This window comes from Dermacentor andersoni, chromosome 10, assembly GCF_023375885.2.
Source record: "Dermacentor andersoni chromosome 10, qqDerAnde1_hic_scaffold, whole genome shotgun sequence".
In the NCBI taxonomy this organism is placed as follows: Eukaryota; Metazoa; Arthropoda; class Arachnida; order Ixodida; family Ixodidae; genus Dermacentor; species Dermacentor andersoni.
This window is the reverse complement of record NC_092823.1, coordinates 56,334,703-56,360,429: the sequence shown is the minus strand read 5'-3', so window position 1 is coordinate 56,360,429 and position 25,727 is coordinate 56,334,703. Positions and strand designations below refer to the sequence as shown.

Below are 25,727 nucleotides of genomic sequence, written 5' to 3'. Positions count from 1 at the left end.
GCTGTAAAAGTTAAAGCGCATTACATTCCCAAAACGGTCCAGTAACTACTCCGTATAAATAGGGGCTGTGCTATGGTGTGCGACAATTCCCGACAGCAGCTGTGTATCGTCAACACGCTAAACGGACACACTGGTGATCAGCCTCATAGACTCGTCGTTTGTTAGTTTTACAGCAGTACTACAAGCACCCGGCAAGGGAGCATTCGATGTATATAGCCAGAATTAACTTGCTATTATATAGGCATATCTGTATCACAATCTATGTAGCCCGGTAGACTGGAAACCCGCAAACCTAAGTACTTTCGACCTGTTGAAGGCTAACACCACTTTTCTTTCTTTTACAATGTCAGTGAATTTTGATGGGAGGCAAACGTACACTTGCCCAATCATTTTTCTGTTATCAATCAATAAGAAATTCGCATATATTGTATAGCTAGAATCGATAGGGCTAATTATTAGCACTTGTTGCTGGTCAAGTCGGTTGTAACTTGTTAAGGTTTCATAAGACGCGAAGCAAACTAAAGTGCGGCGACGACAGAAAAGAGCCTCCTAGTCGCATTTCGGTTTGTTTCGAGACATGTTTGATTGCAGCAATTGCTGATATGTTCTTTCCGGCAGTTAGCTTTTGAACGAAGACATCCCTTTTCTTTACATATTTGTCGCTTAGTGTGTGCTCGTTTCCTGTATTGTTATTTTTATTCGATGACGAGAAGCCCACGGGACACACCGCTAGCGTTGCTCCCTGTGTGCTCTTCATTATTCCTTGTATCTACGGGCGAATGAGAAAGTCCTTGCTCCTATTTTTTTAGCCAAATTACGGCTGTAAACGCGAAGTCAACATATCCATTTCTAGCGGTTGACCTTTCTTCGAGTGGCCCAGCCTTATCTGCAGGAAGCTCCATAGCACGGCGCTGCTGTCAGTTGTTGAAGATGGCGGTTGTTCTTCACAGGTCCACACGAAGTGTGATTCGTTGTCTATGGATCAAGGGACCAACGCCCATCGAAATCGACAGGGAAAAACAGCCCACGCGTGCGGGAAGGTGTCTCGCCTTAAGAAGTGTGAGGTGGTGGTGGTGTTAGTTCGCAGAAAGCCGCGAAGACTTGCATGAGAATGAGCGTTCGGGGAGGCCGCGTGCATCGCTGACTCAAGACAGGGGTATCTCAAATTTAGTGCTGCGATGGGGCAAATGTTTCAGCCTGTGTAGGCTATGTGTAAAAATAGAGTAAGGTGCGTACGATAGGACGTATGTTTGTAAGTACCTCTATGTACCTTATTTGGTGAATAAAAAATAGAGGAATAGACTGATTCGTCCTCTATTTTAAGAGTTCTCGACATTTCGTGACTAAGTTTGTGCATGCGATCTACTTTTTTTCTCTCACTGCTGATCTTCTCGATTGTCCATTTCTGTTTGAAGTCTGGGACTCTAGGCTGGCAGTACTGTAGGGTAAAGAATTGGGCTTCATTAAGATAATCAGGACCCGCCAATTGCTCGCTTGAAAGCAAAGCTGTTTTACGCAGTTTTTGTAGAGATGCCGGAGAAATAAACGCGGAGAGCCACTCTCTCTATAACGCAGGATACACCCGAACGGTTCAATGCCCAATACGCACTTCGATTTGTGTCGCGTGCCATGTGCGATAGAGCTTGCTTTGTTGAAATAATGTAAGTTTGGGCACATTGGTATTTGATCTTAGTCTTTGGCGTACGAAAGACACAAGGACAGAAAAAACACGGGGACAGTATAGTCGTTCATGTTTTTCTACACTGTCCGTGCATCTTTTGTGCGCTAAAGGCTAAAATTCTTCTATTTCCCTGCCCAGCCAATTTACCCCTTCGACGTCACTCTTGCTGCAACTTGGTCTTCTCCGGAGTGATCAAATTAGCCCCAGCCACCAGCTAGCATTTCATGCGTGAATATCTCGCAACAACCACTGAATGACTGCATACAACATTTAAAAAAGTATCTCCTGCAAAGTGCAAAGTAAATATGCATTGAGCACATTGTACCCGCTGTCCGGCTCCTTTGATTTGGCTATATTTCCCAAACTCCCCATTTATTCCCGCCTTCTCACACTTCTAGCGCCGCCTATCGTTCTTTGTAGGCGTAGGGAAATGCTTGTCTCGGGGTATTCTCGTCAGAGGGCGATAGTGCAACGCGACGATTCCCTACTGCATGCTCACGCGCATGATAGAGTGGACATCGTGCCTCGTGCAGAGAGCCCTGCAAGTTCCATTCGTGAAAAACCTTAGTCTAGTCTAGAAGCACGCGCCTTCGAAATATCGTAAGCGTCAAAATACATGGCTACGTATGCATGATCACATGAGCTTAACTTCTGCTTTTGCTTACTTCTTTCTCGCCGAAGCTTTCGACGCTCTTGCTCCAGTTTTCTCTCGACGCCTGAAAAGAAAAACACGGGAATTCATTTTACCAATGGTCACTGATCAATTCCTTCACCGAGTAACAATGTCGCCATCCGAGATGACATGCACCTCAGCTCCGGACAGAACTGTCACTGGGAGAGTTGCCTTCACGAAAGCACAGCAGAAGCAGTAGTTGTATCCAAGCACCGGTTAAGTGCTAATAATATACCACACAGTATTTTTTCAAGTATTATTGGGGCTTAAAGGTACTCAAACACTGTAAACAGTTCCAACCATCATCTTAAAACTTCTGCTAAAATGCGTGCACGTGGCACATACTCGAGTTCGTTGAGAAAACATACAAAGCAAGCATCAAATGATGCTCACAGGCCAGCTTGCTTTATCAAGCTAGTAGACAACGCTGGGTTATAGCTCTAGTACCGTACTACTTTCTCACCATTTTGTGCTGTGTAGTGACAATTAGGGGTGCCTGAATTTGCAACACGATATCTCGGCGACACAGCGCCCGACACACTTGTCCACAGGACCGAAGCGGCAGGCCCAGAAACAGCACTGCACCACCTGCCGTAAATCGTTACAGCTAGTAGACAGCCTACTCTGAGTCCGAGCTGCCGGATGGTCATGCCACTGTTGGCCAACTTCTTGTATCCACGATTGGCTTTGAATGCTTCCTATTAGCGTTGGATCATACCGGAAGGTATGATCCAATAACTGATGGTCACCAATGGTCACCGATAACAGAAGGTCATTAAGGGTTACGGACTGGATTCCAAGGGAAGCGTAGCAGTGGGCGGCAGAAAGTTAGGTGGGCGGATGAGATTAAGAAGTTTGCAGGGACAACATGGCCACAATTAGTACATGACCGGGCTAGTTAGAGAAGTACGGGAGAGGCCTTTGCCCTGCAGTGGGCGTAATCAGGCTGATGATGATACCGGAAGGAGACAGAGCTGCCGCTATAGTTGGCTGCACAGCGGGCACTAATCGAGCGAAAAACCTGACAAAGCAAGTGCAATCGACGCAGCTGCGGAACAATTTTCTTCCGATCTGATCGGAGACGTGCTCGCGATGACCTTGGTCTATCGACCCTAATACCCGCAGCATGTAAGGCCTACCTTCTTCGCCGATGTCGGTGCGCAAGATTGCAAATATGTCCTGTTTCTCCATGGTGAGTGCTCTTTCTGCGGCGTCGATGCAAGCAAGGGTCCGGGTGCTTTCAGGTGCCTATCGCCTCTCGGAGCCTTTCTGGAGCCGCTGTATTCGCTTCGACGAGGACGGCCCCAATGACAGGCCGAGCGAAGCTAGAGCGTTCTTCTTCTTTTCTCTCTTCGTGTCGCTGCACGCAGCCGCGCGTATTGGGTGCGCTTCTTCTTCTTCTACAGTGAACTGCATCTTAAAGCCCGTTTCGCCTTACCTCACCGCAGTTCGGCGCAGGTACGTAACTTAGTGACGGAATGGACGACTTATACAGAGTGTTTCACGTTATTTAACCAAGGATTTACAAAGGGTGGTTAGTCGCACCTCAATGAAACCAACGGCACATGGTTTGTCATCGTGTGGCACTCATTGGAGTATTTTTTCTATTCCGCTTAATTAGTTAACCGACTAAGTTGAATTGGGCAAGATTTTTAAAATTCAATTTAGAGTCAAGTACGTTTCGTTGCGTTGTAGAGGGGCATTCAGAAATGACCGATCCAATTATATTTTCGCAACGTATATGCTGCGCGGTGATTTCTTTCGGCGTTTGAAGAAAGTCCACAATATATGAAATAACGCAACGTGACTTTGCTCGTGATCTTTCGTATTGCAGTGCCCTAAGCCACGCTTCGTGCGAAAGAACTGTGCGCGCGGACCGTGGCGTTGCTTTCATGCAGCTGCGGTTAACAGCATTTTTTCTTAAATCTTTAGTTTAAGCTACGGGAAACGCCCTGTATAGGCCTGCGTTGACGACAAAGTTGTACCAGCAAACACACGTGCGTTCCAGGCAATAAGATAACTTTCGACATATAGCGTGCACATATAATTGGTACATTAGCATCTCCAAACAACGCAGATCTTTTCCTGCAATAGCGCATAATCTACAGTGGTGTTACTTTTTTTTCATTTTTAATATGTTACTTAATTTGGTCTACCTCTTTCTTGGGCCACAGGGTAAATGCCGCCGGGCGTGTGCCAATCTTGGCTAATCCTCCCCATAATGGCAATGGGTCACTATGACGCAAGAGTTACAGAGGCCCTAGATGTAATGATATAGGCTATACTTCGCTGGACATATTTCTCTCATAACTATTTTTTCTCTGTCTCTGCGTCTGTAACCTATCGGGTATAGAGAATCGGGATCTTGCATTGCGGGACACTCGTATAATATCCGCTGCTGAATGCGCATTTTCTTTCGACAGAAGAGATCCGAAACAAGGCCAGAGAAGAAACTATCAACATATTTACCTATTGCAAAGCGCCTGAAATGAGGCGAATGATGCTTCGCATCAGAAAACGCAAACAGGAATGCATCCGACGAAGCAAGATCAACTCGTTACTAAAGTTCGCCAAATTTTATGGTCTCACTAACGTCATGCAGCCTGCAGCGACGATTACAACTGCCTAGGGGTCACATGGCATCCCAAGTGAAGAGTGCAGCTGCAGCGGCTCTCACACCATCCGTTATTTAAACCTAGAGGTCAATGCGGTCTACCAAACGACATGTCCCAAGCAACCATATATCCTATGACAATGACAGATGCTACACGCCCGTCTTGGCTATGTCCTGAAACGAGGGCCAACAGGATGAAGATACTTCATGCCGGGAGCAATGGCTCACAAAAAATAATGCATATCTAACGTACGCATTGGAATCTACATGACGCGAATTTTCATCGGAGTGATAATCTACATGCTTTACAAGCAACGGCGATGCGTACGATTTCCTTTACTTTCAGCCTACGCAACCTGTAATCTCGTGCAGTGATGGTACGTTTATTCCATCACCAAGGCCACAAATTTATTCTGGTGCAATTATTCTCTTGGATAGGTGATGTGTTTACGCAACACAGTAATGCTCAGAATGTTACTTTTATGCTCAACTCTAGAGGATGCTCAGAATGTTACTTTTATGTAGCGATAGCACGAGGACAGCGACGGCGTACGATCCATGCCGAGGAAGAAATGAGGATGACAGGTGAATGCACAGAGAAGTGGGATATATATCGAGCAACATTTTAAGGATTCTGTACCTGCTGTGGCACAGTGGGGCATACTAATCGGGAGGTTTGGTCAACAACGGACGCCAGCCCCATTGTACATACCGAGCACCTACGTCGAAGAAAATAAAGTAAATGAAAGACTTCCTTAAATATAATCCACTATCTCATTACCACGTCGGTTCGTTTTAAAGATACCAGTCAGCTGATACTCTACTTATAGGCTTTATGCTGCAATTTATATTTAAACAAGGTATAGTTGCGCTTACGGTCAGCCATGCAAGGCCTAGAAAAGCCCGCCCGCTGGTGCTTTCATTCAGTGCACATATAACCTTCGCATCCACAAATATGTACACAGAGAAACTGACCGGGCCAGCAAACAGCGGCCATTTCAAACCCGAAAACGTAGGCAAAGAATGCTTTAAAAAATTCCATATGACCAACGGCGATGAATACGATTGCGCTTACACATACATCCCATTCGATGTGTAATCTCAGGCAATGAATATGTTTAGGCCACCGCGAGGATCACAACTTCTGTCTTTCTCGTGTCACGTTGGCGCACACACGTTTATAAATTCAAGGTTTCTACGATGCGCTTCTTGCCGCACTGGCCCATTCTCATTGCGGGAGAACAGCCGACAATGGCCGCACACCCAGTTGCACATACCAAATGACCGAACCATAGAAAGCTTAAATCAAAGAAGCCCCTGAATAAAGTGACTTACTTCTTTAAGAAGATGTTGTGCTTTACAGATGCTTATGAGCCTGCACTGTGCGGTCCAATTTTAGGTATTATTATAATTTTTCGATATTTTTATGCAGCACAGGGGTTCGCTCACTCGCACTACTTTAGCGGCCAGCAACAATATTGACTTGAGCCCGTCTGCTGGTACTTACATTCGGAACACATATAAGCTTTGCATGTGCTTAAATCAGCAACTATATCTGGCCAGGAAACAAACGAAGGCCGAACACCGAGGGAAAGGTTACGAAAGCTACTCTTTAATAAGTACTGTGTGGCAAACAGTAACTTTTCACACTCATTCTTGTGGTTCCTGCTTGGCTGCACACTTTCAATAGATATGGCCCTGTTTGTTGTTGTTTTTGTTTTTCATTTCTCCTTATTGCCTTTTGGCAAGACCTCCTAACTCAGAGAAAAAGAAAAAAGAAAACTAAGTTCACCTTTAATCCAGCGTATTACAAGGGACGGATACCAAGTTGTCCCCTATAGGGTTGCTGCGTTGTCCATGCATTCGGGCTAAAAACACGTTAGATCAAAAGCAAAGAAAGAACACAAATTCACTCATATAATGATACCCGGATATTTGATTTGCTGAATGAAAAATTGCATTTCAGATTAGGCTGAATGATGAAATAAAATTGATTGTTCAAACAAATAAAATTAATTTCACAGGTTCTACGTGCAAAAATCCCTGTAGTACAATCAAACACGTCGTAGTAGGGGACTGCGGATTAATTTTGAACACCTGGTAATATTTAACGAGCACCGAAATCAAAGTGCACAGGCGTTTTCGCCCCCCTCAATATGTGGCCTCCGCTACAGGGATCGCGCCCACGACCTCGAGCTACGCCACACAACGCCGTAGTCAATGTGCTACCGACGGGGGTCCCAAAATTTTTTGTTCCATGGGACAATATTGTCGCGCGTGAGCGTTATGATTGCCTGTCGCCTACTAATCTACAATAGAGATAGAAGACCTTCTACGGCAGCGCATTGCGGAATTCAAAAAGCCAACAGACTAGCGTGTTTAAATTTACATCACCAGCAACTTCACTCACTCAAATTACAGCAATCTACCTGTAATGGCTCTTCTGGATTCAGGCGTGAGATGAAATAGCTAGTGGTGTGCATGAGAGTAGTCAATTATGCCCTCGCTATATACTGCTGTACAACTATTTGGCAAAAGTAGCGCGGTCATTCGCATCACACAGCAATGCACGATAATAATGAACAGAGGATGCATTTTTCCCTTCTTTCTCATGTGTTCCCTTATCAGCACCAACTCCAGTGGAAAACACGAGAGCCCGGCCTGTCCCTAGCAAAGAATCTCTGTGCGGCTGATGCCTTCGTAATAATCGAGAACTGGACCATGCTTCCATGAGATCAAATAATGAGTGGACCGAACTGGGCCGCAGCGAGCTGTGGCCGGCACAGGCCGGGTGCAGGTCAGGGGTGAGAACAATGGGTTGACCTCGGGAGGGCCAGCGCCATACACGTTCGGGCTCCATCCGGGCCAGAAAATATGGCCTGTGCAGTGATGTAATGTGCGCCATCTCTCTATGAGGTAAGAGAGTGAACCTAAGGTACTCGGTCCCCGTAGCCGCAAGATGGCCTCTGTGTTCTCGCAGATTATCGTGTCGCAGGGTTGGTGTAGATTGTTGTCGCCAGAGCCTTGGGGTCTTCCGTAGCGCGTGCGCGTTTCTCTCGCGTGTCTGTCCTTGTTACGTTTTTCAGGTAGAGACTTAGGATGAATTACCGGCACGTCCTCACTCAGCAGTACCTTAGGCGGTATAAGGGGGGGGGGGGGGGGTTGCAGTTCGGCCCTGACGAACTCATGGCTCCGTAAATACATGCCTCCGTAGAATATACTTTATGTAAGGACCGCGATGACTATGCAGCGTTCGGAGGACGGTGCAGGCACTGGCGAAATGGTTGCCGATCCTCTGGAGGAGTTAAGCATGCATTTCCACGGCTTTCGAAGCTGGGACCACCACTCGTTAGTGGGGCCTTTCTCGTGAAAGGGGAAACCCAGAATCCAAGTCCTGCCCGAACAATGAAACAATCACGGCCCCTATTTTTCTGTAGAATCTCCTTATATCTGACTAAGTGCTAAACACCGCGTTCTTCTCGATACTCCTCCATTCGTTAAGAAATATACATGTTAAAATAATAAGATAATTATTACTGTTACTGCTATTTCCGTCCACGCGCATCTTTGATTTTTGTTCTAACGCCTTCTTCTTAACCAATCCCTCTGCGTGGACATGTACGTGCCATTCTCTAGTATCATCATCATCTTCTACTACTACTGCCACTACTACTACTACTACTACTACTACTACTACTACTACTACTACTACTACTACCACCATACTATTTTTTCTTGTGTGCCACCCGCTTCTGGCCAATGCCCCTAAGGGGGTATATGTCGTGGCCTAGGATAATCATCATCATATTTTCCTCGAGTACGCGTGACGTAAAGAAGATCTTACCCGGGATCGCAGTGGAAGCCTTCGTGCCAGCGCGCCCTCGAATCACCAGTCGCCATGCATCGTTACCATTCCAAGGACGCTTTCGCATTACCGGAACCAGGTGGCTCGATACCGCCGTCCCACGATAGGAACCGACCGAATGCTTCCGGGTGGCAACCCTCCTCTGCCAGCAAGCAACAACCATCGGGAGATCATGACGGCATGCCGTCCTCTAGGTTCGCAAGCACCGCTCCGAACACCAAAACCGCTGGTAGGTCAGCCGCGTGGCCCGAGAAATTCCAAGGACGTCGATCAGCATCGATCAAACAGCGCCCGTCCGACACTCTGCCAAGCCATTACGAGTCAGCAAAGACGACGCTGACGCACAGGCGCCAAAGTATCGCCCCAAACTGGGGCGGCATGCCTGCCCTGGCTCCTCCGAGGATCAGGAAACCAACGCCGAACACAGACAGGAACGCCTCGCCGCCATCTCCAGCAACCCAGATGCGGGTCATGTCCCCGGCATCGAAATCTCGCGACACACCGATCCCATACGGCGGATTCGCCGGAATGCCCGCCTATGCCGAAGAGCCAAACGTCATCGTATTCGTACCAAGGCCGCCGTCCATGAGAGGGCGCCTCGCACAACCCTCTACAACCACGCCTCCGCCGCGAGAACCGCCAAAGGTGGCTTCCGGTTCAGGCGCCGTGAGCCCTCCCTTCTACTCGCCAGCTGCTCCGTCCCTCGTGCAAAGTGACAGAGAGCAACCATCGCAACGATGGGGGCAAATTCCTTTGACGAGGGTATATCTCCTCTGCATTGTAGTGATGGCCACGTTCATCGTGCCATTCGGAACAATATATCTTTCCTACGTGACCACGCACAGTGGTATCACACCTGCTGCCCCAAACTCGAGGACGTTCAACTACCGCCTCACGTTGCCTCCTACGCAGCCGTCCATGACCACCTCTCCCCCACCTTCAGCCACCTGTGTCAACAGAGTACGCCTGGCCGATGTGCAGAGTGCAATAAGTATGACAGCTCAAAAGCACGATCCATTCGGCCCTAGATTCGGGAACTTGTTCTGCATCTACAACAACTCGCGAGTCATGAAAGGACAGAACCACCACTTCATTCCTGACGACCTGCCGCTCCCCTACTGCAGGAACATCATTTACTGGTCCCTGGGCGTCAAGAACGGCACTGTGGAGAACCGCACGCCAGTCTTCGATCGCACCCAAGGTTTGAGCAAGCTGCGGCAGATCACCGACGCGAAGGGCAACTCGGACTCTCTGATCCTGGCTGCGATAGGCGGTTATGCCGAGGACAGCCCCGAGTTTTCGCTTTTGGGCCACGATCCCGGCGCGATGTCAAGATTCGCTGCCAGCTCCGTGGCTGTTGTGAAAACGCACCGGTTGAACGGAACCGCCATCCACTGGGTAGCCCCGGACTCGCGATGCCAGGACCCTCACGACGAGGATACCCTGCTTCACATTGTGGCCGTACAGCGGCACATTTTCAAAATCAACGGCTACCGTGCCGTCGTCGCAGTTTTTCTGTCACCCACGAGCGCATCCAGCCCTTCGCTGTGGTCCGCACTCGAATCCTTCGTCGATTACGTCTTCGTCGAGACACAGGCGCTGGGGCTTCCGCCGAGCGGCTTCGACTTGAGCGTGTGTGAGGTCGTTTCTCAAAGGGCGTCGGCCTTGTTGAAAAATCTGGCTTCGTCTCCTTCAAACACGACCAAGATCTGCGCCGGCGTGTCCATAGCACCGTGGCTGGTCGAGGGAAGTCTGAGTCAGGGCTTCAATGACCTCTACGCATCTGTCGCGGCGCAGTTCCCCGGCGCACCCGGAACGGCGTCGGTGTTCGAGCTCTGCACCAGCCCCATATGTTACTTGTCCGGTCGAGACGTACAACAGTGCATTGCTCTGACCCAAAAATCGTACCTCACGCGGCCCAAGATTCCGATGTACCTGTTCCTAAACGTACCAATGCTGCAAGCCATTATGTCGTGGGATACAGCAGGCGGGCCGCGACGCAACGACACTTGCGTGGTTTTGTACGACATCGACCTCGATTCGTACGACCGACCGTGCGGCTCATTCCAGGAGTGGCTAGGCCTTAGGCATCTCCAATTCTCACTGGCGGGTAATAATGCCAGCTTAGCACCCGCGGGAGTTTCCCCGTGCTGAGGCACGGCGTTGGCATGCAGCGGACCCGCACCCTTCGTGCCCGGCCAGTGTCCGAGACAACGGGTAAAACTTGATGCTGCATATACGATCTGACGGCTAGACCAAAAAGACTACAACTTCTACGAGCCGTTATCGAACCTCTCGTCAAACGTGTACAAGCATAATCTAATAGTAGACATAGCCGCGTGATGTGCATCGTCCATGTTTTTTTTTTCTTGCATCCCTGCATTTCGAAAGTCAGCAAAAATATATTTTAACTTTGGAAAGTAACCTCTATACTTACTTGCAATAAAATTTATTTCCATGCGCTCAACTGACGTGAGCTGTGCATCCACACAGTCTAATCATGACGCAGTTGCAAAAGAAAATATTTCTTGAGTGACATAACGTGACGTGTCACACAATTCTTTGGCTTGGATTACCACGACCTGAACAGACCATCCTCTACCGTCTGTGGCTAGGCGTTGCCTTTACTAACTCATATGCTTTCCTCATAGGAATGGCCAACAGCCCCACGTGCGACACATGTAACATCGACGAGACGCTAGCACACATTATCTGTGTCTGCTCGCGGTACAGTGCTGAGATAGAAGTGATGTGCAGAGTACTGGACCAGTTGGACAATCGTCCACTTTCAGAACTGAAAGCTTTAGGCCAATGCTCCGAAAGAACATCCGCGTTGAAGGCATTACTCGCGCTACTAAGGTTCTTGCGGTCCACGGGGTTTCACGACAGACTCTAAGAATGACGCCCCCTACCACTCTGTAGTGTACGCGCTTTGTTCGTGCTTGTCTCCCTTTCTTTCTATCTCCCCCTTCCACTCTGCTTCTCTTTCTATCCCCCTTAACCCTTCCCCCTGCGCAGGGTAGCCAACCGGAACTATCTCTGGTTAACCTCCCTGCCTTTCTCTGCATTATTTTCTCTCTCTCTCTCTCTTTGGCTTAGCGTATATGGTGTAACCATGAAAGAGAATTCCGGTTGCGATTCATATAGGGGTAAATGCGAGAGAAACGCGCTAGCATTACGTCGTATCTGTTTAATCCACCGGATACGTGATATAAACCGCGTTCACATCGCAAAGTGTTGTTCCGGAGCTTACTCGACCCACGTCTCTTCGAGGTGCTAGGTGGAATTGACGGTGGCCATGGAGCAGACCACAGTCGGCTCCAATGTCTATATATATATATATATATATATATATATATATATATATTGTCACGTGGTTGTGACGGTTAAGAAGGCAGCAAAAGTGTGATTAACGAAACGAGCGTTTTATCGGGCGAACTTGTGACCTCAAAAAGAGGCTACACTCAAAGAGCCACTATAGCGGCGAACACACCCGGCGACCGTCGAAAATCTGATCAGCGGGTCAAGCGCGTCGGCTTTTATACAGCAGTCGTCGAACGTTCCAGACTAATCGCTTGGACCCGCGTGTCTTCCGCAAAGTTCTACACCATTCGCGTCACGCGATGAACTCAGATACCACAAGGTTCGGTGACAACAGACAGCGGTTAGAAGCATCGATAACTTTCCAGGAACTTCCTATACATGCAGGCGCGTCCTGCGCTGTTTGATAACACGTTTGTTAGGCGGTGAAACGCGTCGCCCGATAAAGACAAGCACACGTGACAATATATATATTCTTCCAGCTTACTGTGGTCTGCTCCGTGGGCAGGCCGAGAGGTGATTAATAAAGAAAATTCATTGCACCATGCGGCAATGAGGATGGGGATCCTGATACTTGCTGGATCCCCATCTTGCCTTCAAATATAAACACATAATTTACCTCTGCCATGTGACCGGCTTCCCAGACTTTACACACATCCACTTTCTTTGCGTTTTGACACTGCTAATGCTAAGGCATTAAACGATGTAAGAACTCTACGCACTGTTTGAATCGGCCTAAAGAAAAGCTCTCGTTCGGGCTTGCGAGAAACGCCGATTTCTTCTTGTCAGTTATAGACCGCACGACCGACCAAGTTAAAAACATGATCACAGAGAAGCGCAGACGTATTCTCGGACGATCCCTTTCGACGACGTCACTTTAAGTGTCCGCTCATTGGTTAGTTGGGCAAATCCGGATGAGTTCATAGGCTTGTTGAGCACAACGTCATGCGAAACGATAGCATAGCCTAATGCTTTAATATCGCCGATAGTCCGAGAATACGTCGCAAGTCACCCTCAGACACGTGCGACAGAAACCAGGGGTGGAATCTTATAACGGTTCGGAAAGCGAACAATTCACTTCACCGCTCGCGTCACGAAATGGGCCGCTGCCAAGCCGAAGGTGGAAGAAGGGGAGGACGTGGCCAATAAACGAGTTGGTGCCACTTCTGTTACTGAACTGAACTGTCCAGTGTTCCTGCTGGCTTCTGAAATATAAAGTTTAAAATAAATATCACCTTGCAAGTATGAAACTAAAATCGTGTGACACCGGACGTTTGCGCAGTGCTTGAAGTAATTAACCAATGTAACCCTTCTCATCCTCTGCCGGCAGGCAGCGTCGTAAGCCTAAATGGGTTGCCGCAGCCCAGCGCAACGTCGTCTGCTACCAGGAGCTTGCACGATGCATGCATCAGGCATACACTACGCACGCTTTCAAAGTAGCTAGAGTAGAATCCTGAACTGGCTCCTATATGGCTCCTATACGTAACATATCAGTTTGCCTTATTTTTCCCTGCGTCATCGATTGAGTTGGACATGACTCGCACGCCGCCACGCTGCCGTTATCATTGCGATCTGACTCTCGGCGTGTCGCGTGATCAAAACAATGTAACGTGAATTCGAACGTTACAGTATGCTGGTCCTGCATTTTCTGGGCGAAATAAAGGGCGTGTTCCAACTCTGGCCAGCACTCGAGACGGTTTACGTAGACAGCTAATCTTTTTTTTTGTCAGCGTAATGTAAACTGTGCAAGTGCTAACCTTGTCAGTGCGTGTAGTTATATTATCAGTTATAATGCTATCGTTATTAACAATATTTATAACGCCACTTGTGCACGCTGCCGAAGTTCATTTTAATTTGAGGAGATAGGTATGAACAGCGCCCACTAATCCAAGCATACTTCCATAACAGGTGCAGTCACCAGCAAAAGTATAGAAACCACAGCATCAGCAAATATTTTTACTCCTTCTAGCGCAGTTATGCAGCATTCAATAGTCTGAATGGATTACTTTACTCAAACAGACACACCTAAGTTGTACCGCTTGTTTTCAAACTGCATGCCTAGGTTGCGAAGATAAACCATTTTTCGTGGCATCTGTGGTCTGCAGAATTGTGTTACCAAATGTACATACAAGCAAAAGCTGTTGAACCATTGTTACTGCCTAATCATCGCTTCTTAGTTACTTTGCAGCTGTTGCCGCATGCCTACTTAAATGCTGAAATAAAGGTCATGCCTGTTATCACTGCAGAAAACAATAATGCACGCTGTGTCTTGGATTCATTATTGATGGCGCCGTTGCTTATGCATGCAAATATGATAAATTAGCCACAGAAACAAATGCACGATGAAAATTCTCAGTGCTGATCACTCTGCATTAGTTGCAACATCAAAAGATTCTGTTAATATGATTATAATACGTTAGGCTCCCACATTAGACAATTATCATTGTTATCATGATAACAATAATAATGGGGCGTGAAACCGGCTCTGCGATGGCGATGCCGTTCACGACTTTGCTGTGACCCACCCTGGTTGCTCAGTGGATATGGTGTTATGATGCTGAGCACGAGGCCGCGGGATCGAATCCCGGCCATGGCGGCCTCATTTCGATAGGGGCGGAAATACGAAAACACCCGTGTGCTTAGATTTAGATGCACGTTAAAGAACCCCAGGTGCCCAAAATTTCCGTAGTCTTTCACTACGGCGTGCCTCATAATCAGAAAGTGGTTTTGGCACGTCAAGCCCCATAATTTAATTTTAAATACTTTCTCTGTTTCATGCGTGTCTTCGCAGGACGTGATAGTCGATAATTTCGTCACAACATCGAGCTGGACGCCGACTGCGAATATTCATCACCGCGACCATTCCGGCATTACGGATTATATGATCAAGCTAGAGGCGGGAAATGTCAGGCTGCCTATACCAGGACACCGAACCTCAGGCGACCTTCGTACGTCGCCTCGAGCTACGAAAGACGTGGAGTATCAGTCGTTCACTGGGGCGTGGAACCGCCTCTGCGATGGTGGTGCCATTTACGGCTTTGCTGTGTTTCATGCAGGTTAGCCTTCGCAAACCCTATGGCTTTTATGGCATTGTTGCATTGCCGGTTCCACCCCCATTGCTTTTCGCAACTGTACGTTCTCACATAAATAATGAAACACGCGTTTATTTCAGGCGTTGTCTCTTAGTGCTTTTTCGTCGTATTGCTTTTTATCTTTTATTATTGCTTGTGTGCGGTGATGTTGAGCTAAATTCCGGCACTGATACTGCCCTTCTAAAGGAACTTCTAAGTAAACAAAAAGAAATCAAAGGAAACCTGTCATCCATACAAAACTTCCAGGCTGAACAACAGGTTGCTGTGGCTGACTTAAGAAGCCGCTTGGCTAACCTTTAAGTAAAGATAAATAAAAGTGACGAGCGCCAGACAGCAGTTTCAGACAGCCGGATAACAGCGGAGCAGAATCCGGCGGGAATCGACACTCTGATGGCTAAAGTTGACGACATTGAAAACATCAGCTGACGTAATAATCTGCTATTCTATGGCGTTGACGATAATGATGAATATGAGAGGGCAGCCAAATCTGAAAGCACAGTGTCAGAACTGCGCCGGTCCCATTTAGGAATAGAGCAAGTTAGCATTGAAAGGGTGCCCCGACAAGACAGTTTTAGCTCACAGAAAAAACGGCTGCTAATAGCTAAATTTGCCGGTTATAAAGACAAGCACAGTATTCTAGTTATGGTAAAGAATTTGAAGGGTATATGTATTACCGTCTCGGATGATTTTTCGGAGACTGTTCGAAAGGAAAAGAAGATGTTATGGAATTTTGCCAAAATGCACCGTAAATAGGGTGATCAAGTAAATCTTCGGTATGATCCTTTGTTTATCAACAACATAAAGTACACTTACGATGACGCACTTGATTCAGTAATACAATCAGGGTGACAGCGAAGCAAAGGTACCAAGTTCAAAGTATTGCTTGTCAATTGCGGAAGCATTGCAAATAAGGTTGACAATTTCGCTAACCTTCCTAATATGACTAATCCCACTGTCCTTCTTGGAACCGAGTCGTGGCTGAACAGTGAAATTAGTAAGAATGAAATCTTTCCCGTAAATTATGTGGCTTATCGGAGAGACAGAGATTGACACGGGCGCGGTGTTCTTATATTAGTTAAACAGCAGGCTTACTCTAATAAATTAGAAATGGAAACACAAACAGCCGAATCCATCTGGATGAAGTTACAATTGCAAAATGGAAAGACTGTTTCGATCTGCTCTATTTATAGGGCAGCGGGAAGCCAGAATAATGTAATCACTGATTTGAAAGAGGAAATTGAGGCAGTAAATGATGAACATATTATACTCGGCGGAGATTTCAACCTGCCTGGATTTGACTGGTCTCAAAAAATTAATAATGCTCGCATTATAGTGGTTCTGGAAAAGAAATGCTACGGCTGTGTAGCTGTTTTTCACTCCAGCAACTTGTTTTGGAACCAGCAAGAGAAAATAATGTGCGAGATTTAATATTTACTTATTCGCCTTCTGAGGACCAGACAAAACATTCAAATTGAAATTTCAAAAACATTGTTCGTGACTGCATTCAGCGTTTTGTACCAGGGATATGCAAGAAGTCAGACAATGACAATCCCTGGATTACGCGAGAAACTTTGCAATTGCAGCGCAAGCTAAAGCGATTAAAGAAAAGAATAAAAAAATCAAGCTCAGCCTTTATAGAGGCGAAAATTCATGAAGTTTCAGAGAAATTAAAACGATGCATTCTGAAAGATAAAGAAAAATACTACAATAAGCAACTTCCGGCTTTTATAAAAACTGCACCTGAAAAGCTTTGGCGGTCAATTGCACCAGTTTCTCGTTCTACCGATGCATTTATTATAAATGGACAACATGTCAGTGACGATGTCCAGGTTTCAGCAGCATTTAATAACACCTTTAAGAAAGTTTTCACGAAAGATGACGGGCGTCTCCCACTTTTTAGCATGTCCCTTCCTTCCATGCCTGATGTTATAATTTCTGAAGACGGTGTTTTTAATCTATTGTTAAGACTGCATATTAAGAAATCACCTGGACCAGATGATATTCCGAATGCCTTCCTTAAACAGTATGCAGAGTGGTGTTCAAAGTATTTGTGCGTCCTATTCACTCGATCATTGAAAGAAGGTGTTCTACCGTGTGATTGGAAAACTGCTAGAATTAAGCCTTTGCATAAAAGTGGAGAGAAGACGTGTATTGAAAATTATCGCCCTATTTCGTTAACTTCGACAACGTGCAAATTATTGGAACACATCATTCATAAGCATCTAACTAATTTCCTCGACGAGCATAATGTACTGGCAGCTGTTCAACACGGGTTCAGACGAGGGTATTCCACATGCACTCAGCTGGTCGAAACAATCCATGATTTTGCGACAGCAATCAAAGAAGGAAAACAAACAGATGTTATCTTTATGGACTTTCGAAAAGCTTTCGATAAGGTTTCAACAAGAAACTACTTCATAAACTCAGTTTTATTATAAATAACAAACAGATATTAACATGGATACAATCGTACCTATCTGATCGCCGTCAGTTTGTCGAACTGCATAAAACTTGCTCCCATTACGTTCCTGTCGATTCTGGTGTTCCCCAGGGATCCGTCCTCAGCCCCCTACTGTTTTTAATGTTTATTAATGATATTGTTAAAAACCTGTCAGTACGTGTTAAGTTATATGGGGACTACTGCGTGCTGTATGAGAAAATAACTTCGACTGATGATCAAATTAGGCTGAATAATGATTTTGCAAAGATAGTTTCTTGGTGTGAGAAGTGGCAAATGTCAATTAACTTCGAAAAAACCGTATTTATGAGAATAACACTTAAAAAGATCCCTCTTCTATATTACTACACTGCTAATAATAATTTTCTTCATGAAGTCACAGAATATAAGTATCTAGGTCTATGGATCTCTGATAACCTTTCTTGGACCAGGCATGTCGACTATGTTTCAGAAAACGCTCTCCGAAAGCTTTCTTTCTTACGACGCTCGCTTAAGCTAGAAACCCCTGCTACACGGCTCCTTGCCTACAACACTAGTATTAGACCAATCTTAGAATATGCAGCAATTATCTGGGACCCTTTTACAAAGGTAAACATAAATAAACTTCAAAGATTCCAAAAGAAAGCAGTAAGGTTTATATATAACACTTACGGGCGAGCATCAGTCAGTGGCCTCCTCAAAAAAAGCGGTTTACCCTCTATTCCTAACAGAAATCGCATATGTCGCTTAAAGTTTTTCTATCAATTAATTAATAATAATTTCAAAGTTTACACCTCCAATATCCTTACCTATTCCTCGGGGTACCAAACTAGAAATCACCATTCTCTTTCTATAACACCATTAAATCCGCGAGTTAATTGTATTAAATATTCCTTTTTTCCAAGGACCATCACTGATTGGAATAACCTCACGGATGATGTTGTCAGACAGACATCATTACATTCATTTCAAGAGCATTTGAATTGATTGTTGTTAATTGACCTTGTCGCTGTATTCTCTTGTTGAATTTCTATGTGCAATTTTGTTTTCTTTGTGTCTGTAATTCTGTATATTAATACAATGTTTCCCACCTGCTATGATCTTGTGCACAAGATCGCAGTATTCATAAATAAAAAAAATAAAAACACTAGTCGTACCTGGTGTAAGTGGTGATAGCACTGTCCTTCAAAAGCTGAACTCTCATTACGATAAAGGTATCCAAAGCGGAACACGACGTATATATAGCTATAAGAAGGCGAGTACCGGGCTGATAACAAACAATTGACCGTTACTACCATGTCTTTGAGACGCTATCAGAGACGTGCGATATAGAAGATATGTGGGTAAGATTGAAATGTAAATTGTTTAATTTACGTGAACAACACGTTCCCTGATGGCTGATGTCACCTAGACGCAGCAAAAGTAAGCCTTGCTTCACAGGTGACGTGCAAAGATTAGTCCGCAAGAATCGGAATGCATAAAATAATTTTTAAAGAAAGGTATTACGGAAGGACAAGAGAAACATTGCAAGTATATACATCTAAAATGAATGACGCCATAAAAAGAGCAAAGGCCAGTTGCCTTGAAACCCTAGACTTGAGAATAAAAGCACGCACGAAAGAACTTTGGCCGATCTACAAAACTAACGGAAAAGATGATCGAACAATACCGACTTTGATGACGACGGCACGTTAGTGTATAACAATCGCCAGAAAGCTGAATGCTTTATCTCGTTTTTTGCTAAGGTATCTTCTAGTCATGCACATAGGTTCGCGAATTTTCCTAGAAGTTGTGATGTTACTATGGAAAAAGTTTATTTGTCTGAACGGGATTTAAACTATTTTAAAGAAATAAAACCCTACAAAAGCCAGTGCTCGAGCCCAAAAACCAAACATTTTCTTATCATCATGTGCGCGCTCAGTATCATAATATCTATATCTGCTGTTTACACAATCCAATGAGCAGGGCTGCCTGCCCTCTGATTGGAAAAGGGCAAGTATAGTACCGGTGCACAAATCTGGACTACAAAATTTGGTGTTCAATTACCGTCCCCTGTCGTTAATTACTAGAGTGCGCAAAGTGCTAGAACATGTTATTTTCTCTAACATAATAAATATTTAAATGATAATCTCCTGTTTATCATATGCCAGCATGGTTTCCACAGTAGATTTTCCTGTGTCACGCAACTCACAGAATTAACTCATGATCAGGCAACTGCATTGGATAAAGGCGGAACAATCAATTGTATTTTTTTTTTATTTCAAGAGGGCCTTTGATGTTCTGCAGCATGAATTTTAATTAGAAATGTCGTCATGGTATGGCATTGACACTACAGTAATCAATTGGATAACAAAAATTCAGCAGCTTAGGCGTTTGAGGGTTGTTGTAAAAGGAGAGAAATCGAATGTGGCTGACATGACAGAGGAGTACCACAGGGATCGGTGCTTGTCCCACTGCTCTTTTTTATTTATGTGATCGACATTGTTCATAATATTAAATATTCTCTGCGTATTATTGCAAATGACTGCGTATTGCATAGAGTTACTAATAATTTAAATGATTTTGCAACATTGCAAGGTGACAGGATCACACAGTGGTATTCAACATGGCATAAGAACTTTAACGTAAAAGAAACGGTGCACATGTGTAACTAAAAAAAAAGAAACTTTCCATCTAATTTTAACATTAACGGTATACAACTGTTGACTGTGTCGGAATTTAAGTATGTGGGAGTGTATTTCACCACTAATTTATCTTGGACACGTCACATTGATTACATCACTGCCCATGCACCTAGGGTTCTAGGTTTTATAAAAAGAAACGCAAAACAATTTCCATTCAAAACTAAGGCTCTACTTTCTTTCCAGTGTCCGGTAAATATTTGAATATGCCATGACGGTTTGCGATCCTAGGACACGAGTGAACATAGACAAACTGGAAAGAGTACAGAGGAAGGCTGTACGATTTCTATTTTAAAATTACACGATACCTCAGCGTGACAAAGCCCAAAAAGAAACTTTGGTGGGACTTGCTACAAAAACGACGTTTATTTCATAGATTAAAACTGTACCATAATATCTTTCATTCAAGAACAGGTATCAATAACAGGAACTACTCACGTATGCCCGACTACGTGTTTATGAAAGTTGATCACGAACTAAAAGTGAAAGAAACTTTATGTAAAAATAACGTATTTAGTAAGTTCTTTTTCCGCAATACAACTAGAGACTGGAATCGGTTATAAAGTGATATTGTGAAAATAACTTCAAATGAAGTGTCTGTACAGTCGCTTCATGATGTAATATTATAGACTTAAACATGTTGTGGCGTTTTATCCTATGCGGTCTGTATTATGTATCTTTGTTTGTTTTATTTAATACCTCTCCCCTACCCACTGTAATGCCTATCGAAGGCGGTGTGGGTACTATGGTAAACAAAAATAAAATAAATCATCGTTAGCTGTCAAACCAAATGCACGGAGATTAAAAAGATTTGACTGTACGTCTCAATCATCCTGATTCATCATGTTAGTAGACGCTCTCCTACTGACAAATATTTCTTGAGGCACTGCCTAACACTTTTCTGCCAATTTTTCTGATGTATCACATCCCCAGAACATCCCTTACAAGTGGCTTGCTGAGAAATCTATGGAAGAAAAATGTCAAGCAATAAAAGAATGCGCTTAAGTGCTTCTCACTCACTAGATTATGAATAGTACATTATTGCTTAAAATGTCCAGGCACTCTAACCAAGAGGAAGGTCATCATCGTCCTTGAGAAAGCGCCTATAGTCACACCCAACTGTGATGTCATCGTTCCAAGTCTCACTTTCACGGTGAGCCTTGCTATTATTCTACTGCTCTGTGCATGCCAGCACGAAGTCTGATCTGCAATTTTGTGTTGAAACAAGCCTGTTCGCATTGTGTAACCTTATAATTGGGAAGGTTTTTTTTTTGCGCCTTCGTCCAGCCACAAGAACTGTTTTTCTGATTGGTTTGAATTCGTAGATCTGATTGCACTTTGCTGGTTAGATATAGTATCAGTTATTTCTAGGGGGCGATCAAGTTTGACTCCTCCTATAGTACAGTGGTAGATTTTATTCTGCTATTTCAGTACTCGTGCTCTTTCTGTGCTATATCGTACTTGTACTTTCAGGATCTTGATGTCTGATGCAAATGTCAATATCAGTCGTCATTTCGAAAATCAAGTACGTCTGTTTCATGACGTAAGTGGGTTGTACACGAATGCGTAGCCTACTTGAATATTTATGCAGTTTATCCGGAGAACACTACATTCTGCGAGTCGTGCTAGTGGTTGTATCGTATCTTGGGCGCCGAGCGCCACACGTGTTCCGCGCAAGCGCATTGTATGTCAATACGCATGCACCATGTGCATGCTGTGCAAACAACTTATCTGTTCTTGATAAAAAGACAAACCCCTTCTTAAAACCTATATATGTACACATGTTCAATAATTCGGGTTCTTTCCCCCACTGCCCCGGCCCAGCATGTTCGTCATCCTAGGCGCTACGATACATGGTGTCAGAAGTTGGATGCGTAGTCAAGCACGGCTTTGATCTTCGACGGGCAGCACTGTAGGGACTACGTAATGGATTCATTGAGAGCGCCTGGTCCGTTAAACATGACGGGAGAAGCAAGCAAGAATTGGCAGATGTTCAAGCAGAGATTCGAACTCTTCCTTGCGGCATCAGAACCGGATGACAACAAGCGATCAGTGTCGCCGAAGACAGCGCTGTTTCTCAGTGTCGCAGGTGAGGACGCCATCGAGATATTTAATACGCTGAGCTTCGCAGAAGGCGAAGACAAGGCCGACTACGCGACGGTCATCAAGAAATTTGACGATTACTTCAAGCTGCAGACCAACGAAGTACATGAACGCTACATGTTTCGGAAGAGAGTTCAAAGCCAAAGTGAGCCATTTGAACACTTCCTGCGGGACCTGAAGCAACAGGCACGGGCGTGCAATTTCGGCGCGCTTCAGGATTCTATGGTCCGAGACCAGATTGTGTACGGAACGAACGACGACAAGGTGAGAGAAAAGATTCTCAGGGACTGTGAGTTGACATTGCAGAAGGCTGAGCACGTCTGCAAGGCCGCCGATACATCGGCTCTCCGCCGAGAAACTTGGGAACGAGGTCAAAAGCAAGTAGACACCATTCGCAATGCATGCTCGAATCCAAAAATGGCGCAAGCCAAGGTGTACAAATGCTTCAAGTGCGGACGCACGCATCAGCCTAGAGACTGTCCCGCGTACGGACGAACGTGCAGAAAATGCCAAAGGAGAAACCACTTTGCGATTTGCTGCAGAGCCACCGAGTTGGTCGGTGAAATTCAAGATCGCGAAGATGACTTCAGCGTCTTAGAGGTGTCTGCAAGAGCCGTCATAAGCGAACGCGACTGGATGGTTCGAATGAACGTCAATAACGTTTCGGTCGAACTAAAAGTCGATACAGGGTCTCAGGTCAATTTGATGCCCGTTGGAATATACAAAAGGATGCGCCCAAGCCCTGAAATGAAGCAAAGTAGCGTGGTGCTACATTCGTACGGTGGAGACAGGATCAAACATCTTCGAGTCATCCAAACGGAAGTAACGCTGGGTGACCGAACTGTTCCTCTCGAATTGTCCTTAGCGTATCCAGTTGTCCCCAGCGTATCACAGGACGACTGTGAAGAAATCGCGAAAGAATTTCGTCACATTTTCACTGGGACAGGCTGCGTGAACAAAGTGTATCACATGGTTCTTGGAGACAACGCCGAGCCAGTCATTCAACCAGTTCGACGCGTACCGTTGGCCCTGACAGAACCATTACGGGGTGAACTTGAGAGGATGGAATCATCACAAAAGTCGCCGAGCCTACTGACTGGGTGAGTCCCTTGGTGATTGCTAGAAAAAGAATGCGAAAATTCGTCTCTGCATTGACCCTCGTAAAATCAATGAGTGCATAAAGAGGGAGCACTACATGATGCCGCGACGAGAAGATATAGAAGCTGAGTTAGCTGGTGCAACTGTATTTTCCCGCTTAGACACTAACTCTGCATTCCACCAAATCCCCTTGGATGACTCGACATCGCTCATTTGCACGTTCTCAACCCCATTTGGTCGTTACCGCTTTTTACGATTACCCTTCGGCATATCGTCCGCCCCTGAGGTGTTCCAAAAAACGCTGAATGAAATTTTCGAAGGCCTTCCCGGCGTGAAAATATACGTGGACGACATTCTGGTATGCGGCTCGTCGGTAGAAGAGCGCAATGAACGTCTGAAATCTGTGCTGTTAGCAGCAACACGCGCCGGCTTAACCTTCAATCCTGATAAGTGCAGTATCGGCGTCCATGAAATCGAGTTTCTTGGAGATGTCATCGATAAAGCAGGCATCAGGCCGAGCCATGCGCTGATAAATTGCATGCTGCACATGCCGACCCCAGAAGACAAGCTCGCGGGGCAAAGGATGCTAGGTGTCGTCAATTATTTCGGCAAGTTTCTTCCATGTTTAGCTCAAAGAACAGCTCTTCTGAGGAGCTTGATCAGACAAGACGTTGTCTTTGAATGAACCAATAACCACGAAAAGGAATGGCGAGAACTATGTGACTACCTCAGCACACAGCCCATGTTGTCGGTATTCGATCCGGCCAAAGCAACAAAAGTGTCATGCGATGCATCCCGAGACGGAATCGAAGCTGCTTTGTTAGTGTCACAACGACACATGGAAGCCCGTGGCATATGCATCGCGAGCGCTTACCGAAACGCAACAGCGTTATTCTCAAATTGAGAAAGAAGCTATGGCCGTGGTCTTTGGCTGCGAAAGATTTAATTATTTCGTCTATGGTCGACAATTTACTGCTGAAACAGACCACCGCCCTTTGATCGCTATCTCGCAGAAGGCGATTGGTGATATGCCGCCGAGGTTGCAAAGATTTTTTTTGAGATTGCTGCGTTATGACGTTCAATTAAAATTTGTTCCAGGTAAGCAGCTCCTCCTTGCCGACATGCTGTCCCGTGCCACAACCAAGACAACGGCCTGCGACTTTGACAGCAACGATGTAGAGGTGCATGCCGTGAGTACAGTTTCCTCACTTGTTAGTGAGAACACATGGAGGCGGCTGGCTGCGGAAACGGCGCGTGACGAACAGCTAAGAAACATGCTGCGAGATCTAAAAGCTGGAAAATGCTTGGAGGGGCTGTGGAAACGATTCGAAGGCGAGTTATCACACGTGAAAGGAGTGCTGCTCAAAGACTGCAAAGTAGTTATTCCGGCTAGCATGAAAAGAGAGACACTGGAAAGAATTCATCAAGGGCACTTGGGAATCAACAAGAGCAAAGCCAGGGCAAGACAGTTAGTTTTTTGGCCAGGAATGAACTCGGACATAGAATCTTTCGTGCAGACATGTTTTATCTGCGAAAAGTATGCATATAGCCAACCTCGAGAGCCTCTACTGATGTGCCCTGTGCCGGACCAACCGTGGTACCGTGTCGGCATTGACATTTTTGAATACGGCGGGAAGTCGTACCTGTGCGTTTACGACGCCCTGTCCAACTTTCCTAAGTGGAACTGCTCAAAGACACCACGGCCAAAACAGTGGTTGACGCAACAAGTTCGATCTTTGCTAGACACGGCATTCCCATAGAAGTTTGTTCTGAAAATGGCCCTCAATTTCCATGTCGTGAATTCGCGTTATTCTCACAATTGTACGATTTTAGGCATATCACGTCTAGCCCGGGATACCCACGTTCTAATGGGTTGGCAGAAAAAGGTGTTCAGATAACTAAGCGTATCCTCAAGAAAACGACTGAAGCGAAACGAAATTTCTGGTTGGGACTGCTCGCTTTCAGGACAACTCCACTCGAGTGCGGCGCATCGCCCGCTGAGCTGCTGATCGGGCGAAGGCTCCGCACAACAATTCCCGACGTTCAAGGCAACCCCAGTCACGAGGTGACCCGGCGCCTTCAAACAGACCACTCTAGGGGATCAATGGCACGCCTGAGCCCTGGAGATACGGTCCGGATCAAGAAAGGTGCATGGGACACGA

At 45.6% G+C, this 25,727-nt stretch overlaps 2 protein-coding genes across 3 annotated transcripts in view; one reads left to right on the top strand and one right to left on the bottom strand.

Annotated features, from left to right (window-relative positions):
* LOC126543445 (membrane metallo-endopeptidase-like 1) overlaps positions 1–3,694 on the bottom strand; it is a 52,318-nt gene extending 48,624 nt beyond the window's left edge. Inside the window, exons 1-2 of the mRNA XM_055077980.2 lie at positions 3,494–3,694; positions 2,347–2,397 (exon numbers count right to left, since the gene is read on the bottom strand). Coding sequence (XP_054933955.2) covers positions 2,347–2,397; positions 3,494–3,545 — 103 coding nt within the window. The 5' untranslated portion in view covers positions 3,546–3,694. The remainder of the gene's footprint in view (positions 1–2,346; positions 2,398–3,493) is intronic.
* Positions 1–25,727, top strand: part of LOC129380664 (ATP-binding cassette sub-family D member 3-like) — a 105,802-nt gene that overhangs the window by 60,547 nt on the left and 19,528 nt on the right. The window contains exons 2-3 of one of the 2 annotated variants that reach the window (XM_055062370.2): positions 14,946–15,210; positions 21,423–21,517. In XM_055062370.2, the coding sequence (XP_054918345.1) occupies positions 15,036–15,210; positions 21,423–21,517 (270 nt within the window). In that variant the 5' untranslated portion in view covers positions 14,946–15,035. The remainder of the gene's footprint in view (positions 1–14,945; positions 15,211–21,422; positions 21,518–25,727) is intronic. The other variant, XM_072284750.1, reaches the window with a different exon arrangement.